This window comes from Hibiscus syriacus, unplaced genomic scaffold (assembly GCF_006381635.1).
Source record: "Hibiscus syriacus cultivar Baekdansim isolate YM2019G1 unplaced genomic scaffold, ASM638163v2 tig00110556_pilon, whole genome shotgun sequence".
NCBI lineage: Eukaryota > Viridiplantae > Streptophyta > Magnoliopsida > Malvales > Malvaceae > Hibiscus > Hibiscus syriacus.
Window position 1 is genome coordinate 1,162,021 of NW_024062779.1, and position 14,482 is coordinate 1,176,502.

The 14,482-nt window shown below is 31.4% G+C and overlaps 1 protein-coding gene across 1 annotated transcript; it reads left to right on the forward strand.

Moving 5' to 3' along the window:
* The first annotated feature begins 7,692 nt into the window (after positions 1-7,692).
* LOC120131443 (VQ motif-containing protein 4-like) lies at positions 7,693-8,760 on the forward strand. Its single transcript, XM_039148433.1, has one exon. The coding sequence runs from the start codon at positions 7,773-7,775 to the stop codon at positions 8,517-8,519; it is 747 nt and encodes a 248-aa protein (XP_039004364.1). The 5' UTR covers positions 7,693-7,772; the 3' UTR covers positions 8,520-8,760.
* Positions 8,761-14,482: the final 5,722 nt, after the last annotated feature.

Below are 14,482 nucleotides of genomic sequence, written 5' to 3' on the forward strand. Positions count from 1 at the left end.
GTTTACAATGTGAAATCGCTATAAATACCGTATAAAACTTATAGGTTAAACACAATTCAAAACAACTCAAAACCATTTAAAAAAGTTCTCTCTAGTTTTTCGGTGATAGACAAATGCAAGTAATAGTTCGTGATCTCGATAGTTGTGCTACTGTGCGATGATCATCTCGTTGTTGTATCTCAGGAGACAAACGACCAAAGTTCTCGAGCACAAAGTAATAACCGAAAATTTATCTTAAAAAAACTGTGTAGTTGCAGGCTTCAATCCATTTCGAATCAATTGTTCTGTAAAAATTATGTATTCAATTATATATTGTTCTTTTGATTATTTAATAGAATACTTTTCTCATGTTATTAATCATTTTTCTACGTTTTATTCTTGATTCATATATATGAACTTTGTGAGGATAGCCTGCCTGGCATGGAATCGTTTGTACTTTGCCGCAATTCGGAAAGAACTTATGAATTGGCTTATGGGATTTGTTTGGTTTTATCATCGCATACGGGTTACTTGATTTTGTCCATAGCATAGCACTTAACTAGTACTGCATGCGGTGTGAGGTGGCCATGGTGCCAACTAAATTTGTTTTATATATATATTATTGTTGTTGTATCGTCTTGAATTGTTATACCACTAACAACTGGGAGAGTGGATTTTTGTTTTTGTTTTTTTTTTTGATATGGTTAACCAAAAGACCAGAGAGAATTGATGGAAGCAAAGGATTTTGGGCCACCATCCATTTCTAGTTAGATGTGGACAGTAGGGCTGTATCCTCCAATAATTTCCCTTGCGGAAACAGATGCAGATGCGTTCAATTTCCACCCATTTCACTTTTATTTTGGGATCCCATATCACTTGAGCCGTAAGAAAGGGTACACACGATCATTCAAATTCATTGTATTTTATTAATTTTTATTATTCGTAAATTATATATTTTTTATTTTCAAATATCAATTTTAATCCAATCATTCAATTGTTAATAAAATTGTCAGGTTAAATTTCACTATTAGTTTTGTATAAATTAGTGGTTTGATTTCATAAGTGTATCTTATAATGAATAATATTTTTTTATAAAATTCGTAGAAGAAATCATTAATTACACTTTATTTCTCTATTGTATTTTTTGCAATGTCACTAGACATTAGTTAATATTCTTAAAATATTTTCTTAAAATTTGTGAAATAAAAGCGCTATAAACATGGCATTGATTAAAATTATGTGGATAGTAGCTTGACGGCAAATAACATAACGTATAGTTTTTTTGTCGGGGAAACTATAAGATTAATATCTTTCGTTTAAGTTTTGTAGATTTTTTTATTGATTTCAAAAAATATAATTTTTATCATTTTTATTTTTATTTAATTAAAATATAGTCATTGAAAATTTACTGTTATTAGACCTTTAAAAAATTACCGACATTACATAATGAATTTATAAAATTAAAAAAAACAAATTATACAAATAATCACTATTATTTAAATAAAAATGGCTCTCCCTTTTTCTCATATGTATGGAGTAAGGGGATGTAAGATAGTAGGCTACCCCCAACATCAGGTTGAGAGCAGCTTCCGTAAGAGACCTCCGAATTATGAAATGCTCTCCGTGAGACTCGATCCCACGACTTCAAGATTAAGAACCTTGTGCTCTACCAACTGAGCTGGATGGTCATTAAAACATTAAATGTTTTACTGTGTTTGGTAACATAAAATAGAATGGGCCAATGTCAAAGGAAAAAGAAGCGTGTTTTGCAGTAAAATGACTTGCCACAGAATTTTCGGTAGTCATTTTACGAAAATCTCACTTTCCTTTGTCACTTTCAGGACCCTGCCTTCTCTCTCCCTCACTGACGGTAAGATCAAGATTTTCTTTAATCGGCGGCACAATAGGTAAGGTTTCACTTTTGATTCATTATCTTTCTCTATTTTTCTTCTCTTTTGCACGAGTGGAACAAACCCCCCATCTGTATTTCTCATTCATTCCCTAATTTCAGTAGAAGAAAAAAGAAAACGTCCATTTTTTCTTCTTCGTTTTATATAGGTAAGAGGTGAGGGAAGCTTGTTAATTTTTTTTAATGAAAGTCAGAGTAAGTTCTAATGATTTTTTACTTAAACTTTTATAGGCTAATTTATTCATGTGAAACAATCATAAATTAGAGAATAGAATATGATAAAGATGAGTTTTCTTAAATCTACTCCTGTTGATTTACAGGTAAGAAATGTTAAATCTTTTGTGTATTATTTCTTTGAAATTTAAATTTTAAATAAAATATTTTATATTGAAATTTCATGGGTATTGAGTTTTTCTTTTCCTTCCGCTATAGATTTAAAAATGATTCATTTTTCTAAAAAAAATTATATATAAATTCGGGGATTGGCAGTAAAATCATATGAAACACATTATCGGAAGGAACTGCAGTGGTAGTAATCACAACTTTATATAAACAAGGATACCGAAATGATGCTAACGTGTCTTAGGTGAACTTAAATGTTTAAGGCACTAACCATGAAACTAAGACATATACAAATGAATGTAGCATGTACAAAGCCATTCATAGATAAAGATAAATTTTACCTTGTGCATCCATTTGAAGTCTTTGTAAGAGTGCTTATGTCGTAGTAACCTGTACTTGATCGTTCAGTTGTTATGGTAATTAAATTGTTTATTTGTCCATGCTTTCCGCTTCTGTCGAAGCAGCCTGTATTTGATTTCTGGTGTTCTATCTGAAGCAATACATGTTTGGTTTTTCTGCCTAATTGCTTCAAGGTTTTCAGGCTTGCTCTTATACCATGGTTATTCATTGCAGAAGGATGAAAGAGTGTCAAATCATTTTGATTTTAAGTGGCCTGTCACTGCTGAGGTTGAATGTTTGGCATGGAACCCTCACACAGAGTACTCATTTGTGGTTTGCGCTTCAGCTTTTACTTGGGTCTAATTTCTTGGTGTCGTATCACTTATCTATTTGTTCCATTTGAAAATAGAGAAGAAAACCATGCTTGTTAATTGGGTGCATATAAGAATATTTAAGTTCAGGTAAGTCTTGATGATGATACAATAAAAAATTATGACATTTTAACTGTCAAAGTGGGATTCATATTCTGAGTCAAAACCTAATTTTAATCTCCATGCTCGTTGCAAATCTGCTTGCACCACTTCGTATAATCCTGCATCAATAAATGTACAAAGTTATGCCTTTCTCGTTCCTTGGTCAGATTATATATTTTTGTGGAGCATGACATCTCTTCTTATTTTTCTAACTTCTCGTGGACAAAACGGTAAATGAAAGTTTTCTTGAAGTGCTTTCATGTTCTGTTATAGTTGTGAATACAGTTTAGGTGGTTTCATTGGTTGATCTCCATTTTTGCATAGTTAAATCTTTTTGGGGATTAATACAATACTACCCTGCAGGATTAGAATACATTATCCAAGACAGCCGTATGAAGAAAAATTTGGGAACTACAGCCAGTGCCGTATCTGGGCCTGGGCAGGAGGGGCACCTGCCCAGGGCCTAGAATTGTTATAATGTATTATAGGGCCCCAATAATTTGAAATATTTGTTATTATGGTTTTAATTTTTTTCTAATATTTATTATTTTGGGCTTATTTTTTTAATATTTATTATTAGGTACTATTTTTTTATAATTTATTTTTTCTAATATTTGTACAAGTGTCTAGTTTTTTGCCAATATTTTTTCAAACATTTGTTATTAAATGTCCATTTTTTTCAATACTTATTATCATGAGTCCAATTTTTTTAATATTTGTTATTAGGGGCACACTTTTAAAATTCAAATTTTTTATAATATTTATTTGTAGTTATGAATCTAATTTGTTTTAGTACTTTTTATCGGAGGTTCAATTTTTTAATATTTGTTATTATGAGCATATTCTTAAAATTTACTTTTTTTTTAATATTTGTTATTAGGGACTCATTTTTTTCCCAATACTTACTATTATGAAGCTATCCTTAAAAATTATTTTTAACACTTATTATTATGAACAATTACTTATATGTAACCGCAACGATGAATGTTATGCAAACACTGTCCAAAACTGCAATATCAACAATCGTTATGTCCAATGTAGTATATGTTATTAAAAATCCATAACTACAATACTTGCAGCGACTATAATATCATTTGTTATGTTCACAATAATGATAAACATAATGGGATCGAAGATACAAATACAAATTATAATTTAAACATATGATTATGGCCTAATTTTTTAATTTGTACAGGATCACTAAAATCTTAAACTCATGGGATGGGATGTGAGAATCAAGACAAGTTTTCATAGTTTTTCTTAGTGTGTTGGGAGAGTTGCTGAATACTTGTATGTCCTGTATTTTTTTTCTTCTTGAAATCATTTGTAATTGCTTTCAATTTTGTTGTCCATATCTACTTTTAACTACTTTTAAAGGTAATGTTTACAAGTTGTGATATTTTAATTATATTATTTCATTGTATTTAAATCATATTATTTCATTGTATTTAAATCAATAGATAATTTATATTATCTATAAATTTAATTTGACATACTTATAGATAACATTGTATTTTATATTAAAAATGTTGTACAATATATTTTATAAAATAAAATTATTTTAATAAAATTTTAAAAATCAAAATATATGTTTGTTTACTAAAAACATGTTTCCGGAAATTTTTAAAAAAAATAATCAAATAGCGGAAAATATTTTACACTGTTACATCCAAACAATGGAAAATATTTTCCAGAAATTCCAGAAATCCGGATATGTAATTCATTTTCTGGAAAATGTTTTCAGTAAAACAAATAGATATATATTACACTTTTTAAATATTAAAAATAAAACATAGAAATCAATTTTTTGGGACATGAAGCAATCAATGTTTCGAATGATAAACAAAAAGTAGAAAGCTTTGAGAATAAATTAGATATAAAATCATTGTTCAAAGACCTATTTGATGTTTAAGTGATCAATTTGTTATTTTTCGAAACTTCAATGGAAAAAATAAATACTTATTCAAATATTAATGATCATTTGTGTAGTTTATCCTTTTTAATTTTATAAACTCATTGTACCACATCAGCAATTCGTTAAAGGTCTAATAGTAGTTAATTCTCGATAATCACATCTTAATGAAATAAAAATAAAAATGTCAAAATATTATATTTATCTAATTCAATGAAAAAATATATATAAAACTTAAATGGAAGTAATCGATTTTACAGTTTACCTTTTTTTTCTTCCATAAATTTGAATTTAGTTGGGACTTAAATCCTAAGTGGGACAAATAAACCGCATTGTCTTTGACGACGATAATTGGCTATAGGTTGAGTAGAATATCACATTTCATTTTAAATAGATTGAAATTTCTGAACTTAATTTATGCAAAGGGGAGTTGAATGTTAAATGGTAGCAACTAGATATTTATTACCGTCGTCTCTTTTCATTTGTTATTGAAACCTAACTACACTGAATTGAAACAATAAAATTTTAAATTATTTAATCAAAAAATTAATTATTTTTTTAAAATATCTTTTATAACACTTTTCAGATCACATTTCAAACTTACTTTTGAATAGAAATAAAAAATAATGCATATTAATAATTCGAATGGGTTGAAATATAAATTAATTTTATGTATTTCACTCTACTGAAATAAAATTCCTATTCTTTCAACAAAAAAGAAAAAAAATGAAATTCCTACGAATTATCTGATTCATGGATAAGTCTAGTCACATGACTCACTTTTAGGGATGGCAAACGGGTACAATTTCGTGGATTCCGCACCGCACCCGTTCTAATTGGGGCGGGGATGGGTATAATTTTAGTTGGTAGTGGGCGGGTGTAGATTTAGAAAGTGGTACCCATCGCGGGTAGTGGGCGGGTAACCCGCCCCGCATCCGCCCGCCCAGCTAAATATTCATTACATTTTGGACATTATGAATTTAGGTGTAATTTTAGAGACTAATTTATAAATTCTAATAATGTATAAGATATAACTTGTTATTTAACCAAATATTAGAGATAAGTTAAGTTTATGCATAATTTTTTTCCTTTCAAACCTCTCATTTTCATTACTGCGTCGATCTTCAAAGGCAGTCTGGGTTCTACGTATTTCTCAATTTCATATGTTACTATTAAATTTTTGTCGATCTTCAAATGATGTTGGATTGTGTGATGTTTTTGGTATAAAGGATTCACTGTCTTAGGATATTGGAAGGGATTGCATAATAAAATACTCGTTTTTTTAGTTAAAATGTCGAAATCTTATATCAATCTGCATGCATTGATACTGGTTGGAACAATTCAAAACTTATCGAACTGTGGAAACGTATTGAAATTCGGATTGGAATGGAGTTTAGATTATTTGATATCAGTTTGGGGCAAAATGAGTAAGTATTAGTTTTATTTATGTGTTTGTTGTTTATGTATAACTTAAGTTTGTTGTTAAGCGGGTCTAGTCAGGTACATCTCTAGTTGGATAGTGAGTGTGGGGATGGATTTAAGAATGTACCCGTGGGCGGGTGTGGATTTGAAAATTTTTACTCATAATGGGTGGTGGACGGGTGGTGGATTAAAAAATATTAGATGAGTATGGGGATGAGGAGGGGGTATTCGCACTCGACCCACCCGTTTACCATCCCTACTAACGTGGTCCCTTCCCTTCGAGTCTGCAACTTTTACAGCCTGCAGTTGCTAGCCAGGGTATCAGAAATGAAAATTAGATTCACCCCTCAATTTCATCAACTTTTATTTATTTTTAAAATTTTTGGTCTAGTTTAGGAATGGGTGAGTTGCGGGAAATCCTTGTGTATATTTATCAAACATCTCTAATTCTCTTCAATTTAGGACTTTAAAATATCGTTTGAGTATAGTTGAGATCAACTTGACTCTAAAATTTATGAGTTTAAAATTGTCTCGAAATAAAGAATTAAAACTCAATTTGACTCGAAAATTCGTGAGTTTAAAATTTTTAAATTTCATTCGTAATAAAAATTAAAACTTGACAGAACTCGAACTCGAACCTTAAGTACATAAAAACAGTATATTATACTTTTTGAAAAATAGCATATAAATATTAAATAACGTTCTATGATAGGATGACTATTTTTGTAATTTATCCTAAATTAAATGCTAGTATTAGTGATGTAAATGTTGTGATATGATAGTAGTATTTTCTTTTCTTATCTTACCAAAGCTATACATGGTCAGACAAACAGACACTGTGAGTCAATGTTTCATAAAACTTAGATTGAAACTCTCTTCTGGTCCCCACCCCCTTTCGTCTCAAATTCCACACACCACCAATCGCATGTTCCCATGGGTCTGTATCTCTCTTTCCGATCCTCACTCTCTGTTTGAGAGCGCGTGTTGGACTCCCTCTAATTATTATGATGGACGACGTATCAGTTTGACGTTTGGGCAAGAACGGTTAGGTTGGTGAAAGGTGTTTTGACATTAACCTTTAAATGATATCATAATCACAAAATTTCTTTGATTGCAGATGACCTAATAAATCCGTATTCATTTAAGGGTAACATAATTGGTAATAAAAGAAAATTCGCTAAGCGCGTGACACCACAACCATGAATTGGGGGAACCGGTAATAGACGGATCTAAAAAGACCCCGAAGTCCCCACCAGAACATTTCTTACCAAACCAGAAGCTCTTCAATCCCTTGGGTCAGTCCTTAACCTCTCCCACTCTTTCCTTTCTTCTTTAACTCCCCTCTTCTTCCCAAAGACCAGACACCCTCGCCAAAGAATAATAAAAAAAATCCTAAATGGAGATCTCCCCGAGGCGGAGCTCGAATCCGAGTTTCCTTCCATCTCCGAAAAGCCTCAGCCCCAACAGTAGCACCAGCAGCACAAGCAGCGGCAACAACAATACCGGCGCACCTCCGCCGCCTCATCAGCCCAAACCCATCACCAGATCTGAATCAGCGAACCCCTGCCCGACAACCTTCGTCCAAGCCGACACTTCGTCTTTCAAGCAAGTCGTTCAGATGCTCACCGGATCTTCCGAGACCGCCAAGCTAGCTTCTTCCATCAAACCAACTCCTTCCCCTCTATCCGATCCAAACCCGAACCCGAAAACCCATATCCCTCCCATCAAATCCATTCCCAAAAGCAAGCAGAATTCTGGGTTTAGGCTTTACGAACGAAGGAGCTCACTCAAGAATCTCAAAATAAACCCCTTGAACCCGGCTTTTAACTCCAACACTTCCGGGTTTTCACCTCGGAAACCCGAAGTACTCTCCCCTAGCATTCTTGACTTCCCTTCTTTGGTTCTTAGCCCGGTCACTCCTTTGATATCCGACCCGTTTGATCGATCTGGAGCTGGAAATTACCCGAATTGTGCCAATAATAATGCGAAACTAAATAAGGAGGCTGAAGAGAAAGCAATTAAAGAGAAGAGTTTTTATTTGTATCCATCACCGGCATCTACGCCGCGAGATTCGGAACCTAGGCTTCTCCCACTTTTTCCAGTTACTTCACCTCGAGTTTCAGGTTCTTCCACTTCTTCTTGAACTAAAATAAATTAAAACTTTTTCTAGTTTTCGCTTTTTAACGTTATTATTGTAAGATTTTTACATATTGTTGGGGCACTGAAGATGGGGATTGGAAAGGAAGAGGAAAATCCAAGATAAGCTCTGTAATGTTGGTTGTCGGACACTTTCAAAGGAATGAAGATAAAAATCTTTGCTTCAATCGTAAAACTCTATGCTTTGTTTGACTTTTTATTTTTATTTTCTTATGTTTGGTTGCTTGAAATTCAAGACTTTTGAGTGAGGAAAACAAGAGGATAAATGAAAATTCGAGACTTTAGTGGTTAATGTATGTGGTCGATGACTATGAACTCAACTTAAGGAGCGAATCAGTGCCCTTTTTTTTGACCTTTTAGGCAGCCCCCGTCAAGTTCTTTACCTAATCGATAAATGCAAAAGGTAAAAAAAAGTGAACGAGTCTTGGATCCTAAATCAGTACCATTTGCTCTTGAAGACTTCGTAGGAAGCGCAGATGATTAACAGAGAGAGAGAGAGAGAGAGTTGGAATCGAAAGAAAGTTTTGTTTGCATCAAATCAAATGGCAAAAGCAGCTTTGAGGCTAGCTGTCGTAGAAAGAGTAGATAAATGGGCAAGGAATCTTGACTCTTTGTTTTTTGTTTTCTCCTTTTGAGAAGGCAAAACATAGATGCTATGAAAGATGCAGCCATTTTTATGTGTTTTTTTTCCTTCTTTAATTACAACTTCCTAATTACTCTTGATTTACGGTTGTCTCTGCTATATTGATCCTGTATGTCTGTGGGTAGATCCATCGTAATGAGTCATATTGGGGGTATGAAACCTGTTCCATTCAATCTTTTCCTTTTGACGCCAGCGTCTAATAGTGAAATTTAAAACTTACAACTTTAGTGACTTTTGATTTTCACACATAAGGAGGTGTCAGTTAAGCGTATGTGGGTGGTGGGTCTAATATTTTCAATAAGAAAAGCAATAAATCTAGTGGCCTTGTTGACCAATTTCAGCCGCACAAGGGTATTTTATTAGGACAATGAACTCAAATGGGTCCACATGGATAAGAAGGGGTGGAAGGAAAGAGAAAGCAAATGACCCCATTTTTTCTTTTTTGAATCTTTCTTTCCTTTGAGTAGCCCGAGTTAGAGGGTACTTTTAATATTACAAGAAAACTCTGAATTGTTTTAAAAACAATCATACAAAAGTAGTTCCTCTTTATTTGAATCTTGCACTCAAACATTGTTTAGAGTCCCTACATTTGTTGACTAAAAGAAAAAAAAAGTCCCAAACTGTTGTAAATGGTGACATGGGAAAGTGCTGGGGAAGTGGGACTTGTGATGATGAAAGGCAAGAAAAGAAAGAAAAACCAGGAAACATGGCCCGGAGGGTCACCTGTTACGTTTTGTTGTCTTAGGGTAATAGGGTTGTTTGTTTCATGCGACTGTGGGTATTGGTTTGAACAACTCTTCTGCACAGTGCGGCGGTTGGTGGGTCATTTAATTTTATTGGCAATATTGAATCTTCCATGTGCACTGTTGCCGGACATTTTACCAAATTATGTATTACATCATCTCAGATCAAGCGGGTCCTCTGCACATCGTTCCTTCCCCCAGATTTTCAGCTATTTCAACTTAGCCACGAACTTGATTTAAACATTCAACAGTGAACCCATCTTACTTTTATTATTAAAACTAGATTCGAATGTTCACATTGGAGCGTCATCAAATTTGTTTGTGGCAATGCAGTTGTCCAGAATTATAATGTTGAGGATGGATTCAAGTTCAACATTTCTTACAAAAATGACGTTTGAAACACGAAAGAAGGTTAAATTAAAGATGGTGTCTATACTTTGTCAACAATAAATTTTAAATAAATGTTATCTTATAATAATTTTATAGTATTATTTTAAAAAACAATTTGTATCCGTATACATACAAATATTTAACATATATCCCCTAAATCTTTAAATAATATTAGGGTATTCCAATTTTCTATATTTTTTTGAGTCATTTAATCCTTGGAAGATAGTACCAAGAAATGACGAAAACGTGGCCCCACCAGTTCGTATATCTCCAAACTGTCAAACCCCAAAGATGATAAGGGTACGTATGACTTCCACAGACCCCGCAAGCAACAAATATCTTATCGACGAGTCTATTTTGTTCCCATCTGCCCTCTCGAGTTGTTCCGTCCGTATTAATCAAAATATGATGCATCAACGGCTGCACAAATTATAATTAAGCCGACAACCTTAGAAGCAAAGTTAATGATGATGCTTGGCTTATCCCAAAATAGTCAACTGTTTAATTCATAAATCCATCCAAATGAACTAGTATATTTTAGCCGACTAAAAACACAGAGAAATATATTATAAATAGCTTTTGTCATTTTTTAAAAACATTTTTCAATCAGTAATAAATTATGTCAGTAAATTCATTTTTAAAAGTTTGAAAATAAATAAACCCAATAATCTATTTAAAAGTTCATGTCAGTTATGGATTCGGTACTTGGGTATGGCTAATATAAATAAAATTATGTAGTTTATTTATGTTAATTAATTGCTATTGAGTTATATTGGAAAATAAATCCACGAAACCCATTTTATTGAAACCGATTCCATCTGACCGAATGGGACCAATTTTCCCAGCTTCCACAGTTGTGGTAGGGCCTGCTGTGTCCTTTCCATCTCACTCTTACTATGCACAAACATTAGTTCGGGTTTTAAGAGGATTCTCCAGACTTGGGCTCGCAAAAATAAATAAATAAATTATGATCCATTTTAGATATAAAATGGAACCCATATTATGTTTTATTCCAGGCAAATGGAATCCCAAAACTTATACCATAATCCATCGTGAACATTTTAACCAAAACAGTTGATGACACAGCTTTCTCTCAGGGTTTCAAAGCTCGCACATTTAACATATGCATAGAATTTCCCTTAAACTTAATGGCAGTTTAAAAACATTTGATAATTTTGCATGCATGAATGTGTTGGGAAAAATGAATTATATTATGATGGATTTAACATTTATATTAAATTCATATTCCATTGAATATTATAAATTAAAAGATTTTTTTTTAATTTGAATCTTTAATTTAAATATTAGTAGAATAAATACTCTTTGAATATGTCAATTTAAAAGGTCTTTATTATCTATTTACCTTTGAATATTAAAGATAATTATATATTAAATATTTCAAATTAAAATAATATCTATTTAAGTTTGAATAGTAAAAGAAATTTATATCTTTTGAATATTTAAAATTAAAATATATTACTATATGTTTAAATTTGGATATTAAAAGATATTTGGTTGGAGTAAAAACTATCTTAAAATCCCCTAAATATCAAGCTAACATGTTAGGTTTTCCATATATCAGAGTTCGAGAACTTTTATTTTCTTGATAAAACTATTTTCTCTCATTCTTAGTTTTCTGGTGATAGACGAAGGCAAAGATATTTCATGATCTCTACTGTTGTTCTTGAAAAAAAAATTCTCTCATTTTTAGTTTTCCGGTGATAGATAAAGGCAAAGATAGTTCATGATCTCTATTGTTGTGCTACTGTAGTTGATTATTTGTGTAGTGACAGGCCTCAATTGTTTAAAGATCTCGAGAAATACGATGAAAAGATCTCGAGCACCTAGGAGTGGTCGAAAATCTGTCTTAAGGAATCTGTGTAGTGACAGGCCTCAATTGTTTCCGATTAAAAATAAAAGAGTATTTTTTTCTATTTATTATTAAAGAAATTTGATTTCTTCTATTTTGTTTTTCTCAGGTTCGATTTCGTCTAGGATTGTTATATTGAATAACAATCTTAAGACAAATGTATCATTCTTCAACCTTTCTTAATTCAAGATGATTCGAAAATTGTGGGAAAAGTGAGATAGCGAATAAATTTGTTTAAGGATTTATCTTGTCATCTTAACAGGTTTGTTAAAATCTCAAAGTGGACAAATCTTATAACATAAATTGTCGTGAAAGTAACTTTGGGTACTGATTTTGTTTCAGAATATTGGTTTTGTTCGATACAAAATATAAAATAAATGAGATTAATTTTTGTTTATTGGAATTATTTATAGTTCTGGTTCTGTTTCGTTTACAGAAAATGGAGACAATAGATTCTACTTTTATCCAACTTACAGACTACAATGATGATTTCAGTTTAGAATTCAAATTTGAATACGAGTCAACTGGCAGTGATAGTTAACCACAACAAGAATCCAACAAAATTCTATGAAAAGAAGTTCAAGATATGGTAATAGAATAGTTTTTCTATCTGAGTACGATGAAGCTCTCTAAGTTCTTGAATGAAGATACCCTATATTTAAAGTGGTAGAAAGGAAGACTGATTATATAATCGGAATGTAATACTAAATAATCTACAAGATTCTCTATATCGGATATATATTGGTTATGAAACAACAAAAATTATGGGAGACATCACTATAATACAAAGCTGAAGATGTTGGAGCTAAAAAAAATTTAGTTGCCAAGTTTTTGAAGTTTACTATGGTTGACATATAACCAATAGTAAACAAGTGGAGGAAGTTCAACTACTTATTAATGAGATTTGTCGAAAGAATGTTCATAGTCGAATCCTTTCAGATAGTCGCTATAATTGAGAAATTCCTGGATGAAGTGACTTCAATAACTGAAGCAAAAAAGGAAGGAAATGACCGTGGAAGAATTGGTTGACTGACTTCGACTAGAATAAGACAATAGAGTCAATGCCAAGAAGCTCAAAGAAACCTTCAAAGAGACTAAGACAAACGTGATAGAAGTCAAGGACTTCAAGATATTCTTTAATTTGAATATTAATAGGATATTACTCTTTGAATATATCAAATTAAAAGGTATTTATCATCTCTTTAACTTTGAATATTAAATGTAATTATATAATTTCTAATATTTTAAATTAAAATAATATCTATTTAAGTTTGAATAGTAAAAATAGTTTATATATTTTGAATATTTCAAATTAAAAGATATTATTATTTGTTTAAATTTAGACATTAAAATATATTTGGTTGGAGTAAAACTCTCTTGAAATACATATAAATACTGAACTAATATGCTAGGATTTTCATATCTCAAAATTCAAGAACTTTTATTTTTTTGAAAAAAAAAATATTTTCTCTCTTTCTTAGTTTTCTGGTGATAGATGAAGGCAAAGATAGTTCGTGATATCTACTGTTGTGCTACTGTAGCTAATCATCTAGTTATTATATCCTGAGAGACAAATGACTAAAAGATCTCGAGCACCAAGGAGTGACAGAAAATCTGTCTTAAAGAAACTATGTAGCCTCAACTGTTTCCGATCAAAAGATAAAAAAATAATATTTTTCTTTCTTTCTATTTATTTTATTTTATTTTATTTTTAAAGAAATTTAATTTTTTGCAAATTCGTTTCGGATTATTATATTGAATAAAAAAATACAAATCTAGATCAGTTGAGTTCATATTTACTATATCTATTAATTTACAGAAATAACTTAATGATGTGTTCGACCATAAAATTATTGCATATACCCATGTTTTCCTTTCCATATATACGCACTATTTATTGTTTGATTGTTGTAATTGGACGAGGAAGGATACTTATTTCTTTGGTTTGATTTTCGTACTTAAATACCAACAAATATAGTAACAAATTCTCTCAATTATTTTAACAATGATAACTGAATTTATAAAACAATAAAATGAATTAAAAACAACTCTCAAAGAGAAAATTAAGACATAGTCGCATTAAAGTTTATCAATAAAAAAAAAAAAAATTAAACCCAAAGATACTAAAAAAATGAAAATCGTCTATTGAGAACGACGTCCAACATCAAAGAATTCAATAACTTTCATAAAATTCTTATCTGTGACGAATGAAACACTTTACAAAGTGATAAAAGAGTAGTGAGTGAACCATATAATTTGGCGGACTGCTTCACTACATAATTCTATATCGGCAAAAACCTTTT

What these genes read in the sequence shown, in the direction of transcription:
- LOC120131443 (XM_039148433.1), top strand. Translation starts at nt 7,773, where the DNA reads ATGGAGATCTCCCCGAGGCGGAGCTCGAATCCGAGTTTCCTTCCATCT.